General features: G+C 43.9%; 1 protein-coding gene across 1 annotated transcript in view; it reads left to right on the top strand.

Moving 5' to 3' along the window:
- SCIN (scinderin) overlaps positions 1 to 15594 on the top strand; it is a 52826-nt gene extending 37232 nt beyond the window's left edge. Inside the window, exons 10-16 of the mRNA XM_004582346.2 lie at positions 2330 to 2420; positions 6888 to 7058; positions 10637 to 10814; positions 11005 to 11126; positions 12833 to 12910; positions 14359 to 14419; positions 15003 to 15594. Coding sequence (XP_004582403.2) covers positions 2330 to 2420; positions 6888 to 7058; positions 10637 to 10814; positions 11005 to 11126; positions 12833 to 12910; positions 14359 to 14419; positions 15003 to 15127 — 826 coding nt within the window. The 3' untranslated portion in view covers positions 15128 to 15594. The remainder of the gene's footprint in view (positions 1 to 2329; positions 2421 to 6887; positions 7059 to 10636; positions 10815 to 11004; positions 11127 to 12832; positions 12911 to 14358; positions 14420 to 15002) is intronic.
- The last annotated feature ends 361 nt before the right edge of the window (positions 15595 to 15955 follow it).

Raw genomic sequence — 15955 nt, forward strand, 5'->3', positions numbered from 1 at the left:
AATGAGTGAGGCTTATGTGGCATTCACATAGTATTTTTGACATTATTTTATAGCTGCTATCCACGACACAAGGAGTTAGAAATTTTTCCTGTGTAGTCTGGGAAAGAAGTTTTGATGTCTTCAATAGCAGCTCTCTTGGTGAACATGTAGTTGAGTATCTTACCTTGTATGGCAGCTAATACTCCAGCAGTCAGGGATGGGTGCAGTGTCGTCATATGGCTACCGCTGGGGTCCCTCTGGACTGCACCTGCAAAGTTGTGCTTAAAAAGAAACTGCAAGAACTGTTGTGACTCCATTGCCTGCTCCAGAGATCTCAAATGGATGAGTCTTCATGCTTTGTCTTCTTAAAATTCCCTGTAATGGAGGGAATATACTAGAATATTTGGATTTCCCTCTTACATAGGTTTGTGTGATGGTTGGAGTTAACTGAGGTTTGGGTTTGCTTAGAATCAGTCTGACAGCCATACTCACAAAGGAAGGACCAATGCTCAGACATGTAGTGTAAGGATATCTATCGTACTATGGTGTATTAACAGCTGGAGAATATGCAACATTCCCAGGAAACTGGATTGGAAGCAGGGTAGCAACAGAACGACAGGTTGTAAGGAATGGAAAAAACAACAGAGTGGAGGCTGAGCCCAGTTTCCAATCTGGGTGTTGTGTGAGCAGGAATTCCTTTACAGAGGACAAGTTTAGTCCACACCTTAAACAATTCCCAGTGAAAAGATCATATTGTTAATAGTTCCTATGTCTGGAGGATAACTGGAGACTCACTTAGTTTTCTTCTTCTGTTTTTTGAATGTTTAACCTTTCTGTGATGAGAATGTATACCTTCTTCAGTTATTAAGATACTTAAGAATTATTTTGTGTGTTTGGCATTTAACAAAGTAGATGTTGGATAAATAAATTTGCTGATGTTATATGGTTTGTGGAACTACAGAAGTTTCTGTAAACATAGTAAAGGAGCATTTATAAGCCAATCTATTGAAGACTGGATTTGCAAGGAAATATTTTTCCAGTTGACTTGATAATTTCCATAAAGGAATGTAAACAAAATAAGTCTGTGAATGAACAAGTTAAAGGTGAAATACTAGAATTAAATTAACTTCTAAATGCACAAATTTTTTGTACTTCTAAAATCACTCATATTGGAAGAGAAACAATTTCAGCAGTGACTTTGCTCCGAAGCATCTATAATTGAGAGCATTGAACAATGGTAATGCTGATCTACTCGAAGTAGGAAATTACATTTTTGGGCAGCATTTATCCTTTTTTTGGATTGTTTTTATTTATTTATTTATTATTGGAAAGGCAGATATATAGAAAGGAAGAAGGGTGACCAGAAGATCTTCCATCAGATGGTTAACCCCCCAAGCGGCCACCACAGTCTGAGGTGACCCAATCTGAAGCCAGAAGCCTGGAGCCTCCTCTGGGTCCCCCACATGGGTGCAGGGTCCCAATGCTTTGGGCCATCCTAGACTGCTTTCCCAGGCCACAAGCAGGGAGCTGGATGGGAAACGAGGCTGCCGGGATTAGAACCAGTGCCCATATGGTATCCCAGTGCGTGCAAGGCGAGGACCTCAACCACTAGGCTACTTTGCTGGGCTCAGCAGCATTTACTCTTAATGAGCAGCAAGTACCACAGGTTTAGAAATCATGTCAACCATAGATAGTTTTAATGATTTTCTTTGTCTTAAGCACTGGGTTTCAAAATGAGAAGCAAAGAACCAGTGGCTTCTAAAGCAAATCATGTGAATGGAAAACAAGGTTTTGACAGGAACAGGAAGGATTGGAGACAAGGAACAGGTTACTTACTAAGAGCAAAAGGTTTTTGTGACATTTTCAGGGTTGCTGGCGGAACTAAGAAAAAGAAAAAGCGAGCAAATTGAGACAAAGATTGGGTGATATAACCTGCTAGTTGGTTGTATGTTTTTTTTCTCTAGGGTAAACCCAAAATGTAAATTAGCCAGTCTTATCAACAGCTGGAAGCAGAGAAGTCAGAGGGGAGTCACAGGTGATGATGTGCCCCAAGTTTCCTGGTAACACAGACAGCTGGAGGCAGTGGTAATGGTTCAAGTAACTAGGTTAATACCACCAAGCGAAAGACCTGGATTGAAATCTGATATGCCAGTTCAACTATGGCCCAGCCCCGTCCCAACTTTGCCGTTGAAGACATTTGGGCAGTAAATTAGCAGATAGAAGGTTGTTTTCTCTTTCTTTCTCCATCTGTCCACCTCACAAACGAATGATTTAAAAAGTAACAAAAGCCTTCATGAGAAGGTCTTCCAAGTTAAATATAAGCAAGTTTATTTCACTCCTGTTCCCCCAGGCAGGGAGCAAATGCCACGAGAGACGAGCTGACAGCATCTGCATTCCTGACGGTTCAGCTGGATCGTTCCCTTGGAGGACAGGCTGTGCAGGTTGGAATGTTTTTATCCCTGCATCCACTATAAAATCTTTACTATTGCAATATTTAGAGAAAGCTTCCCTTCAAAGCTGAGGTGGGGATTGGACATTTTCTTGACATTCTATTTTCACTTTGGAATTTTAAATATTCTTACTCTTATGCCATATTGATTTTCTCAGATTCTGGAAAAGGATTGAACCAAAGCAAGGTAAAACACCAAAAGTCTGTTAGCAGAGATGGACCTCTGGCCTAGGGGTTTTGGCGTTCAGATCTCACATCGGACTGCCAGTGCTGGACTCCTGGCCCTGCTCCTGCCTGCAGTGTCCCAGTGATGCTAACTAGCCCTGGGAGGCAGGAGTGGTGGCTCAGGTGACTGCGTTCTTGCCACTGTTGTGGGGGATCTGGGTGGAGTTCTCAGCTCCCAGCTTCACACTTAACTCCAGCTTGGCCACTGTGAGTATTCAAAGAATGAGCCAATAGACGGGAGCCTATCTCTGCTTCTGAAACCAATCTTAAGGATGACTATCAACGTATTTGGGAGCCCCTCTTGCACCAGATCTTCCAATTACAATCACACCATGCAACGGTGACAGTCGACACTGATTTTGATCTGTGTTATCAGCTACAGATGTTGTTAAATGTGCGTAGTAGCTCCAAGATGTTCCTGATCCGATCCTCAGACGCCGCACATGGCTTCTGCTACAGAGCAAAGAGGGTTGAGATTGCAGATGGAATCAAGGTGGCTCATCAGCATATCTTTGAAGAGATACTCTCGGCTCACTTGGCAGCCCAGTGTAATGATAGGCTCCTGACAGATGAAACAAGACGGCAGGCAGAGTTAGGGATGTAGCATGAGAAAGGCTCCACCGGCAGTTGCCGACTTTGAAGATGCTCAGGACCCTCCGCAGGGAACAGCCGGCCTCCGGAGGCCGCACAAGGCAAGGCGGTGTCACTCCTGGAGCCTCCCGAAAGGTGTGCCTTGATCTCCATCTAGTGACCGAAGTTATTGCTCTCAAATTTTTTTAAAAGATTTATTTTATTTTCATTACAAAGTCAGATATACAGAGAGGAGGAGAGACAGAGAAGAAGATCTTCCATCCGATGATTCGCTCCCCAAGTAAGCACAACAGCCGGTGCTATGCTGATCCGGAGCCAGGAGCCAGGAACTCCCTCCAGGTCTCCCACACGTGTGCAGGGTCCCAAGGCTTTGAGCTGTCCTTGACTGTTTTCCCAGGCCACAAGCAGAGAGCTGGATGGGAAGTGGAGCTGCCAGGTTAGAACCGGCACCCATATAGGATCCTGGCACGTTCAAGGCAAGGACTTTAACCACTATGCTACCATGCCGGGCCCTACTGCTCCCAATTTATCACAGGGATTAAATTAGCTGGGACCATATTTAGGACTTCCCTCCTGGAGAAAAAGATAAATCTGTTTTTACATTTTAAGTTTCTAAAATCATGGAAATTTGTCCTAACAATGGGAAGAAAGAAAAAAAAAAGGCAACAGAACAGAAGAAGCCCACACAGATACAGTAAGAGAATGAGACAGTGATGGGCTCACTGTCAAGTCAGGAGGGCCAAGGCTGTGCTTTGCACAGGCCAACAGAACTAAACCTGGACAAGACAGCACAGGCCCTAGCTGTCCTACCTCAGATATCAGAACCTTGCCTGCAAGCCCAACAGCCACAAGTGAGCGGGAAGTGGAGGAGAATGATCGCTTTGGGGCCTTTGATCCAAGAACAAGAATAGTAACTATGAAGAATGACTAAACCTCATGCCAAATAACAATTCCATAGACATACAAATAAATCACTTTAGTGAGCAAGTGGACAGGGGTGGAGGTAGGGGTTGATTTGTTTGTCGTAGGAGATGAACTGTCTGGCTCTCGTCCTGTGTCCGCCGGGCAGGTGTCGGCCGGCCGCAGCCCTCTTTGCTGTCCGCTCAGGTTCCGTCATCCTCTCTGTTCGATGGAGAATCTGCTGCTTGGTACAGATCCTTACTAGTAACCATGGGCATTCTTGATCATGGCTAAATGGTTTTCTGTGCAACTGAAGTCCCTCTGAACTGAAGCAGAGGGACTCCATCTTTCTCGAGTGTGCTCCAATGTGCCTACCTTCTCCCTCATCCCAGCAAGGGCGTTTGCTTGTCCCTTGTCCCCAGAACTAACCTAAGGTCTTCCTTTTGTGTGTGCTCATTTTCTCATTGTAACTGGAGCTGGTCACATGGGTGGGGTTTGGGGCCACTTTTTGATAAGGTTTCTGTCTCTGTCATCTGGAAAGTGAATTCCAGATTCTGGTCCACACTGAAGGCACGAGGTGGGTGTTGGGCCAGTCATGGGATTCCTGCGGGGAGGCCCATGTCAGACTGCCCGGGGGCTTGGCTCCTGGCTCCAGCCTCCCATGACACAGAAACCACAAGGTAACAGCTAATGAATCCAAAGTTCTTGGGTCCCTGGTACCCATGTGGAGACCTGCACTGGGCATCTGGTTTCAGGCCTGGTATTTTGGGAAGTCCAATGGATGGGATCTCTCTCTCTCTCTCTCTCTCTCTCTCTCTCTCCCTCTCCATATATGTGTGTGTGTGTGTGTGTGTGTGTGTGTGTATCCTAAAAGCTCTGAAGGCTTGTGCTTTATGTGTGGTATGCACATTTTTGGCTTTGTATTCTCTGTTTTTTGTTGTTTTTTTTTCCAACTGTTTACATGGGGAGTTTCACTAATTAATACAGAGATCAGTTGCGTACTTTAAAAGCGTAAAAATCTAGAAGGAGGAGTCTCGCCTTGGTTTCCAAGTTTCTTTCCATTTTGGTTCTTGGTGTAGATTTAGCATGCAAATTGGATCTGAGTTTAAAGAGGTGCACTAAGGTTTCTGAAGTTTAACCCATCAATCATTAATTATCAAATTAACGGGATGATGGCATGCTTAAATTCATTCCTTTCTATTTCCTCATTAAGCATTGTTTTCATTTCCTGAGTGAAGTATTTCTAGCAAGCTCTATTCATCTATGCCATCTAATTGATGAAGTGTTCCATATCAGAGTCTTCAGAACTCGCCGACATGCATTCACCTTGCATATTCCATCTTTCCAATTGGATACTGAATATACCCATGACTTAACTACAAATTTGGCAATGAAATGATAATATTTAGTCTAACCACAAGGTGGCAGTAATGTACAATAATGCATGAAAAATCTAAGGCCTCGTAACAGGTGCCTTATGCATTGTTTTACTAAGTCCGTTAACAATATTGAAATGTCTTTAATCTATCCCTTTGCCCTCTCATCTGGCTTTTACAGTAGGGGATGGATTATAATCAGTGGTCCTTCTTCTTTTTTTATTATTCAAGTTTATTTATTATTTACCAAGATACAGTTATATGGGTATAAATAGGGGTTATTCTCTCCTCCTCCTCTTGCCCCTCATCCTTTTTCCCTGCCAGTTGAAGTTTGTCCCAGGTATATGAAATGCTGAGGTAACTGTGTTTTTGGGTACACTCTCCTGTGTCTAGCCAATCTCTGATTCTGTGATTGAAGAAATGTTTTTGTAACATATCTGATTGAAACATTCATGAAGGCCCTTGTTTCCAAGCCTGTCTGTAAGCCTCACTCTCTTAGTACAATCAGCATTCCTACTCTAGAAATCCCTGCATCTTCTAAAGTGCAGGGTAGCTGGGACAGCCACATTTAACACAGGGAAGGAAAAAATCGGGGAGGCAGGAAGGCAATCAGGGAACTCTCACGGTGTTTGAACTTTATGTCAAGAAGCATCAGTACTTAAAATAGAAAATTCTAATTTAGTATTTAATGTTGGTAAATGAAATCAAGAGAGCATTTACCATTTATCTTCAGTTTTCTTATTCAGAAAAGTTCCTGTATTATATGATAAATAAGTTGCTTTTATTGAGCTCATTTGCTATTATCATGTCTATACAGAGATAAAAATGGGAAGTATACATATTCAGTTTGTCTGCCAGCTTATAATTTGGGCTGGAAATCTATTTTCGTTTCCCAAATGTGGGAATCTAGAAATAATGAGGTGATTTTGTATTTACTTTTTGAAGCATTCAAACACGTATGTCTTAACCTTATGTGCCAGCTTCAAAGCACGCAGGAATCTAGCGTGTCTGTGAACAGCTGTGAAGTGCTGGTGCTCTTGAAAGGAGAGTAATGTTCACATCAGGTTACAGATATCCAGTACTTAATCTGGTTGTGGGAACTCAATCCAGACCTCTGTATGGGTGGCAGGAGCCCCCACCTCATGATCCACCACGCTGCCTCCCGGGGTCTACATTAGCAGGAACCAGGAGTCAGGAGCCAGAACCACAAAGCAAACCCAGGCCATCCAGGGTGGGACACAGGCAGCTTAACCACCAGGCCACGGCCCTGCCCCACGGCTTTGTTTTCAGAAAATAAAATAGGAACACATTTAGATTTTATTGCTTTCTGGATGATATTTGTTTTCTCTACTTTCCTCTACTCCCAGATTCGAGTCTCCCAAGGAAAAGAGCCTGCTCACCTGCTGAGTTTATTCAAAGACAAGCCACTCATTATTTACAAGAATGGAACATCGAAGAAAGGAGGTCAGGCACCTGCTCCCCCTGTGCGCCTCTTTCAAGTCCGGAGAAACCTGGCATCCATCACTAGGATTGTGGAGGTAATGTTAGGCATTCAGTCAACCATGTCCTGGCTATGTCCCAGCATACCTGAGCCATGGAAAGATTCTAGTCCTCCCTTCTGTAGTTATCCACCATTCATAATAAAAAGAAACACTAAAAACAAGAGAGTTGAATAAAAGGTTAAACTCCAGATACCTGACATCTCATTTTCTTAGTGGAATCAAACCCCAGACAAATGAGTTTTAAGAAAGCTGTATGTAACACATCAAGCTGTGCAGGGCATGAAACAACTTAACACTGACTGTAGAAAGGCCAATGGTGACAGTCAGCTGCCTGACCACACTGGGATGATGTGAGGGGAGAAGCCCTTATTGGGACAAGTGTAACAGATAAAGTAAACCCACTTGGCCACAGTGGGCCAGAACCATAGGTGTGTTGATCAAATAGACTGTCTCTAACCACACCTCCTATTGTGGGGTCAGGGACAGGAACTGCAGGTGCAGACAAAGCCAGCAGGCCCAGGTTTCCAGATGGCTGTGTGCTTTGACCCATATGGCAGTTCAGCCACACCTCAGCTGCTGAGCACCTGTTTTCAGATCCAAGTCTGCAGATCTCTCCCGTATTGTCCTGCATACTCTGTATATCCCCAAACCCGGGCCCATCTTCCACCCCCATCTCTTCACACGAGCCATGCACCTGAGCCTTTCACACCGACAGGTCCCACATATCCCTTCACCCTCGACCCCCTGTCCCTGCTCTCGGCTACCCTCCGCTTTCATCTTCTTGCTCTGTGGCTGCTCTCTGAAGACACGGACTCACACACCGCGCCCGTGAGGGGAAGCTCTTTTCCCTCGCTGTCTGCCTACCAGGGAGTCAGGCATGGGGCTGCAAAGGCTACCTGCCCTCTCACCCTTACCACTCTTCTTTCTCCAACTAGCAGGCCAACTGAGAAAATGAGATCTCAGGTGTCCTGGCTACCCTACCAGCACGCACATTCCAGAAATCCTCCACCTGTACCTGAACGTGAGGAACGTCTCTCGCACGTACTGTTGTCTTGTCCCCGCAAAGCTGCAGCACCCCTGCTCTCTGCTGGGTGTTTGCTGGGTCATTGATTCAGAATTCATAGAGAATATAAACATAATCATACATGAGTCTGCTTTCTGCTCCCTTGCCATTTCACCAACTTATCTGAATCTATACATTATATTCTCTTTCCCTCTTATGCTTTGAAATAAATTGTAAAATTATAATTTATTTACATGCAAAAATGCTTTCCTAAGGATTTCCCTGGGTTTCTGTCTTTCCAGTCACCTTCCCACCTCAGTTAATCCTGTTGAAAGACAATAATCTCCTTTCTCATGTGTCATCAACTTACGCTTCTGCTCCAAATCTTTTACTCTTCACTTCTTTAAAAACTGTGCCTTGAGCCTGACCTTGACCTTCTCAAGTTTCATCATCCCTCCATCCTTCTCATGAGTATGGATCCTTCAAAGAGTGGTCTTTGTTCACTCCCTGTCTCCACGTTTCTATGCCCATACTTTGTAATACTCTTCCAATAAGCTGTCAACCCCGACCACTCCACTGACATGGTGTTTAACTATTTGTCTATGACTTGCCTCTTAACCACAATCAGAAGTCCCCTTAGTCACCCACTAGCGCCCGTCTCCGCCACCACAGCTAACATTTCCTGTCTGATGGAATATCCCTGCCCCAGGTGTCTCACACCACACTTCTGGGGCAGCTTTGTGGAGTCCCTCCTCTGCATGCCACGGAGGTTCTTGACTGTTGCAGGGCTCAGTCTGCTGCTCTTCACAGAGATGTCATTGAGTCAGGTGTCTTAAACACCAGCAAAAGTATTGAGCTCAACTAGAACATTCTGTGCAGAGCTTCTCAACTGTTTAATCATGATTGTTTCTTTTTCCTTTACCCAACTGACGGTTAAGCTCTCCTTATGGCACTCTTGTTGATTTTAGGTGGAAAAGCCAATCAGAATCACCATTGTCCCGTTTCTGATCCTCTCTCTCTCTCTCTCTCTCTCTCTCTCTCTCTCTCTCTCACACACACACACACACACACACACACTCACACACACTGTGTTTCTAGGAGATGGCATCCTGCGTTTGTAACGCCTCTGCTTGTTTCCACACAGCCTGCTTAGTAGCCTCCCCATTCCCGATGTCTCTGAAATGCATGAGTCAGCATCATTTTATAGAACTTCTATCTTCATCTTCTTTGTAATGTTCTTTGTAAATGTTTTGTGTTGGATCTTCTGCTCTAACTCCATGCCACTCTGGGCAGGGGCCTCCTGCCCATGTTTCATCATCCTGGCCCTTTCCTCTGATGGATAAGAAGACCTGTAGACTAGAAATTGGAAGCCCTGAAAGCCTGGGCTGATCCCTGTCATGTTCATCAACACAGCTAATCGGTTCCTCAGGCCGTGCTGGTGCCTCAGCCCTGCTGGGAGAGGACTGTACCCACACCTGCCTCCCCGGCACTACCAGCTGCAGGGACATGTCTCTAAAACTGCAGGCAGCTGTTCTGGCCTCCTCCGGTGTTCCTACAGTGGGCAGGGTCCTGGCCAGTCTGGATTGACGCCTTCCTCCTGGTAGTTCCATGTGATGAGCCGAACAGCATGGCTGGGCATAGCAGATCCCCTTTGCCATCCTCAAACATTTTCTTCATTTCTGGCCCCAAAGTTGCCTTGCTCTCTTTTCCTCCCTGTCTCAGCCTTTCTGAATGGTTCCCCTTCATCTCCTACAGCCTTGCAGCACGGCCTGTTGCACGGTCACACAGAAAGTCCCACACAGAGACCATAACAGAGTCACATAACCGTGTGGCCACACGACTTGTAGAGAGGGTCACAAATCCACTAGGATCCACTTACTGCTGCCAAACCCAAGACTCTTCATGTATCTTTCCTTGGCTCCAGAATGCTGCCCCCCACAAGCCAGGCCCCTCTCACTTCTGTGGGACCACATGGGTGGAACTGGGTTCCCCCAGCAAATCCCAAGCAGGATCCACAGCTTCTCCACTGGATGAACACAGTCATCACTGCCGTGTTTTTAATCCCTTCTAATACATCTGACATCATTTGAACAGTCACTCAGCTGTACCTGAGTCTGAGCCTATAGTACAGTCTCTGCCCACAGTAGACTCCGGTTCCTGTTTGCGTAAGAAAGACAAAAGCTTCCATTTGCTAGCACATTCTTTGGCCAGGGCTGGGCCAGGCCAAAGCCAGAAGCCTGGAAGTCCCACCTGGGTGGCAGTAACCCATGTACTTTGGCCGTTGTCCACTGCTTTCCCAGACACGTTAACAGGGAGCTGGGTGGGAAATGGAGCAGCTGGGACTCAAACCACAGCATCGCAGGCCACAACGTCAGCCACGCCGGACTAATTTTGCTCTTAGATCCTCATGCTACCGTTGGAGGTCGGTTGAGCATTAAAATGACACAGATCAAAGAGTACCTGCTGTAGTGTTGCACACACCACACTGGTGTCCCCTGGCTGTAGGGCAGGAAGCTGTGGATAGTTTGTCACAGTCACGGCTTTCAGGAAACACCTTTACTGGGAGAAGAGCAGTGAATGTGAACCATTGCGTTGTTTTTACACACTCTAGGTCGATGTTGATGCAAATTCCTTGAACTCCAACGACGTTTTTGTCCTGAAGCTGAAACAGAACAAAGGCTACATGTGGATTGGAAAAGGTTCCAGCCAGGACGAGGAGAAGGGCGCGGAGCATGTGGCCAGCATCCTCAAGTGCAGCACCACCAGGATTCAGGAAGGCAGGGAGCCAGGTGTGTACTGTCTCTCTGCTGGTCTTAGGCGTTAAGAATCCCTCTGTTGGTTGCAGACGGGGAGCATGCATGCCATGTGCTATAAGTAACTACTTAATATTGAAGTCAACTTGAGATGTTTATTCATGTAGGATGATCGCATCCCATGCCTCTGGATATGCATTGGATTAAGTTAGTATGTTTTCCACAGAGGAGTTTTGGAATGCTCTTGGAGGGAAAAAGGATTACCAGACCTCACCCCTGCTGAAAACACAGGCTGAAGACCACCCACCTCGGCTTTATGGCTGTTCTAACAAAACTGGAAGATTCATTGTAAGTGTCCCAAGAACAGGGGGATAGAAACTAACAACAGTGGGTGAAGCAACATCCCCATCAGCTTGGACCCCTTCCATCCAGTGTGCACCTGTGACTCTCAGATTACCTGTGTACCATAGATGCTATTCTTCGTGCAGTGTTATGGATCAACAGTGGGTGTGAATGCATTACGAATACTTGTAATTTAGTATATAAATGGAGCTGCTCTTAAAATACCAGCTACTGCACACTTATCACAGTATTCATAATTGTTCATATGAATATGAACATATGGTGGGGTGGCCCAGTTTTATAATCTGACACTTTTTGTGTGGGCAGCAGTCATTTCTGATATAATTCTGTTTCCCAAGGTAACAAAAACATTTACCTTGTTGATTGAATAAAAAGATGTTATGGGAATAGTATAGTCAGTGGAAAACATCACAGAGGATTTATATGTACCTACAAATGCAATCAACAGTAACATTTTACATTTAGGCGTTGATACCAAGCAATTAAATTAAAATTAAACTCATCTGTATCAGTGGCTTGGCTCAGGCTGCTGTGACAAAAATAGCACAGACGTGGTAGTTTAAGCAACAGGTATTTCTCACAGTTCCAGTAGCTGATAAGTCCAAGAACAAATCGCCTTAGATCTGTTGTGGGGGGTCTTGCTTCTGGCTTTCAGTTTTTATCCTACATGGCCAGAAGAGGGCACTTTAGTCAGATTTACAGAGAGGAGAGACACAAAACTATCTTTAATCTGCTGATTCAATGTCCAGTGGCCAGAGCAGAGCTTATGTGAAGCCAAGAGCCTGTAGCTTCCTCCAGATCTTCCATGTGGGTGACAGGGTCCAAGGACTGGAGACATCTGCTGCTTTTCCAGGCCATAAGCAGAGAGCTGGATGGGAAGCAAGGCAGTTAGGACTGCAACCAGCAAACATGTGAGCTGTCAGCACTTGGAGGCGGCAGATTAGCCAGTTGAGCCACTCTGCTGTTCCCTCTTCCTGTTCTTCTAAGGACACTGGTCCCACTGTAGGGATGACTCGTTAAACCTAAGCAGCTCCCAAACACAGAACATGATGATGAGAATGACAGTATGTCACTGCCAAAGGCAATTAAATGAGATTTTATTTTACTAGTTTTCTTTTTGAAGTTTCTGTGTATTGATTTGAAAGTCTGAGTGACAGAAGGAGGGAGGAAAGGAGTAGAGAGAAGAGGGAAAAGAAAGAGAGAGAAAAAGCCTCCATTCCTTGGTTCACTCTGCAAATGCCTGCAATAGCTGGGGGTAGGCCAAGCCAAACTAGGAACCAGGAAGGCCATCCGTCTTCCACGTGGGTGGTAGGGACCCAGGCACTTGACTGATCACCTGCTGCCTCCCACATACAGCCAGAAGAGACTGAAGTGGAAGCAGAGGCAGGCCTCAGTCCAAGGCCCTCTGATCTGAGATACAGAAATCCTAAGAGGTGGCCAGCCCCAAGGTGGGCTTCTACCTTACAGTCTGATTAGAAAGAAGTTGAGTCTTCCCACATGCCAGGACCAGAGGCTAGAGACAAACCAGTTACTGTTAAGGTAAGATGAGTATAATCTGTGTGGCGGGGCAGGCATTTGGAAATGACCGCCAGTTTTTCATGGCGTTCCAAAATAATACAAAGGCAAAGGTGTGTAGATATTCCAAGAGTCACTGCTTTCCTGTTTGGTATGCAGTTTTTCATGTATTGCAGATTGAGGAGGTTCCAGGAGAGTTCACCCAGAATGATTTAGCAGAAGATGATGTCATGCTGCTTGATGCCTGGGAGCAGGTAGGAACTGGGCTACGTTAATTAAACAATATGGCTTGGGCAAAACTAAAACTGATGCACAAAGCAATTTAATGTTTTTAATGTGGAAATAAATATGCAGTTTCTATCATTGCCTTTATAATTTTAAGGGAAAAAAACCTCTTGTAAAATTCACCCACTCCTAATATGGTCATCCAGCCTACATAATCATACTACCTCCATACTTAGAGGACTGCTAGAGAACTCAGAATGCTTCTTGAGATTTGACAAGAAGTCACGGGGAAGCCCCCACCTGGGGAAGAAACTAGCACAGATTTGAATCTACATGGTAGAAGAGATCAGTATTGTACATATCCCAACTTTAAAAAAATGACAATTTGATATGCCACATGTGATAGCTTTGTAAAACCTCCTTACAAACTAATAATAGTAAAAGGGAATATTTAAGTGTGTAAGTGACTAAATTTAAAAAAAAGAAACATGAAAAGCTCCTCTGAATTGGGCCCCAACCTGGAGTCAACCACAGAGCCCGTAACTTGGAGGTCTGTTTCTCGTTGCTAAGCCACCCCATTGTGCCACACCTGTGCTTCTTCATCCGCTGTGACCCATGTTGGAATAGTCATGCATTCTGTCCAGGTGAATGGATCATTTCTTTCCGGATGAGAAATTTTAAACCTCATGTAGGTAAAACTCTTCTGTGCATTTGGGAATTATATTTCCTTATTCAGAAGTATTTATCCTTAATTGTAATGAGCTCTTGTTTCTGGGATGACAGATTCTGTACATTTGCTACATTTCATGTCTGAAAATCATGCTTTTACCTTAAAGTAATATGCCCTGCACCCACATATTCCAGCAGTTTCAACTTAACTGGTTGATTTTTTTCTGCCAACAAATGATTTAAACGTGAGGCAATTCAGGAGAATTTTTTAGTGTGGAAGTTACCCTTTGTTACATTTGACAAAGAGAAGAATGCATTCATTTTATATTTGTTAGCTTAACATTTTTAAAGCTCAATACTTAAATATTAAGCATTATAACACTTTTGTCAAAGTTTCCAGGGCACAATGCCATAAGAGGAAGTGAGAGTTTTGGAGTGCCTATAGACCAGCTCTGTGTCTGGGTGTGGTCTTCCCCCAGCCTAGATCTCCATCTGGGAAATGGGTCTTCCCCAGCCCAGGGAGAAAATGCAGAAAAACACCTGTCAGTTGTTTTTGTGAAAGATCACTTTCTCAACTAAGAGATGAGTATCAACATGGAAGGAAGCATGCGTGTCCATTTGGGTGTGTTGTGATGAGGGTGAGCACTGGAGAAGTGAGTGGACTTCTCTGGGTCCCCCTAGAGCTCCCCAACTTCTGGGCTCGTGGTGAGAAGTGAACAAGCTGGGAGTGTGAAGTACTTTACCCAGTGCCCAGCACCGAGTCAGGACTCCTCAAGAGGTACAGTGTTGCTGTTGTTTCATTTTTCAGATATTCATTTGGATTGGCAAAGATGCCAATGAAGTGGAGAAAACAGAATCTCTAAAGTCTGGTAAGCCAGATCCCATTGACAATGACGGCTGTGCCCCGGCTCTACTGTTACTAAATGCCTGAATGCCTCGTTACAGCACATCTCCCAGAGTTCCATGCCTGAGCTGAGGAGTAGCTTAGCTTCCATCCTCAGAACTTTAAAGAATAATGGTTTTTTTAAAAAATGAAGAACCTCAGAATGTGAACAGAAACAAAATGCTTATCTAATTTAGAATACAAATTTATCCATTTATTCTGAAAAACTTCAGGTCACTTAAACCTTATGACGAGAATAGTAAAACTTTCATAAATTTGATAACAGATATTTTTGCCTCCTTTTTGTGTAATGTTGTTGTCATGATTTTCTTTCTATTGAAAAGTATAACAATAATTAGTCCATAAAGTTAGTTCTATAAAACTTGGAATTCTTTCAGGAAATAATGAAGTTTTCTTGGTGCTTTGCCTACAGATAAGAGATATAAATGAGACACAGTTTATTTTTGGCTACTTGAAGATAATAAAAATTTAATTTATTTTATGGAATAATTTTAGTTCTATAGTTTAACCCAAATGAATTGATTATACATCTTTGCATCTCTTTCTAGCCAAAATGTACCTTGAAACAGACCCTTCTGGAAGAGATAAGAGGACACCAATCGTCATCGTGAAGCAGGGCTATGAGCCACCCACGTTCACAGGCTGGTTTCTGGGCTGGGACTCCAGCAGGTAGTAAACCCAGCCTGAGGAGGCAGCTCTGCCCTAGCTGGGAGAGGAGAAGAGTCTTTTTGCTTATTTAGCTTTAGATAATTGACCTCAGCTAAATGGCTGTTTTTAAAATGTCTAGTATTGGTTTGAAATTCATTTTAGACTGGAATTTTCTTATGCTATTAAGTTAAAATAAGCCAAAGCAAGCTTGGTCTCTTACGGACCAATATCACCTTTTCCCGAAACTGAGGTATGTTTTTTTTGTATAGCACTTTTAAATCTGAGAGGTTGTGAACCACCTAGGGGAACTTTCCAAGTAGGATATTTCATAACTAAGCAGTCATTGCCCTTGTGTTCTTTAATAGGCCAGAAGAGAAAGCCATGCTTGTATTTTCTATGTGTTGTGTTGGAAAGAACTAGACGTTTGCAGTCAGATCTATGTTAATATGGCTTTTAAGACACGATGTAATTTCCCTTCTTCAGTCGATGCGACTTTGATGCCATTAAGTCCTAAGTGTCATTTTCTAAGAAGAGCTTTTTTATTTTCTGCTTTTTTTAGAGACGTTGAAAGCATAGCTTTTATGACAAAGTAAATTGTGTCAATATCCACTTAAGACATACATATGACAGCACCTGTTTAGTACAGCAAAAGATATGCTCAGGAAAACCTCACCGATGCTGGCTTTCTTTATTAAAACACATCCTTTTTGAATGGCTTTGTAGGGTGATTTTTTTTTTCATGTTTGGTGGGAATTAATTGTGGCATTAAGGTTAAATATTTTATGCATAAATAGAAATGAATCAAGTATTTCTTAATTCTTCCTCATTAAGTTGTCAAAATTAAGCAGCTTTC

This window comes from Ochotona princeps, chromosome 20, assembly GCF_030435755.1.
Source record: "Ochotona princeps isolate mOchPri1 chromosome 20, mOchPri1.hap1, whole genome shotgun sequence".
In the NCBI taxonomy this organism is placed as follows: domain Eukaryota; kingdom Metazoa; phylum Chordata; class Mammalia; order Lagomorpha; family Ochotonidae; genus Ochotona; species Ochotona princeps.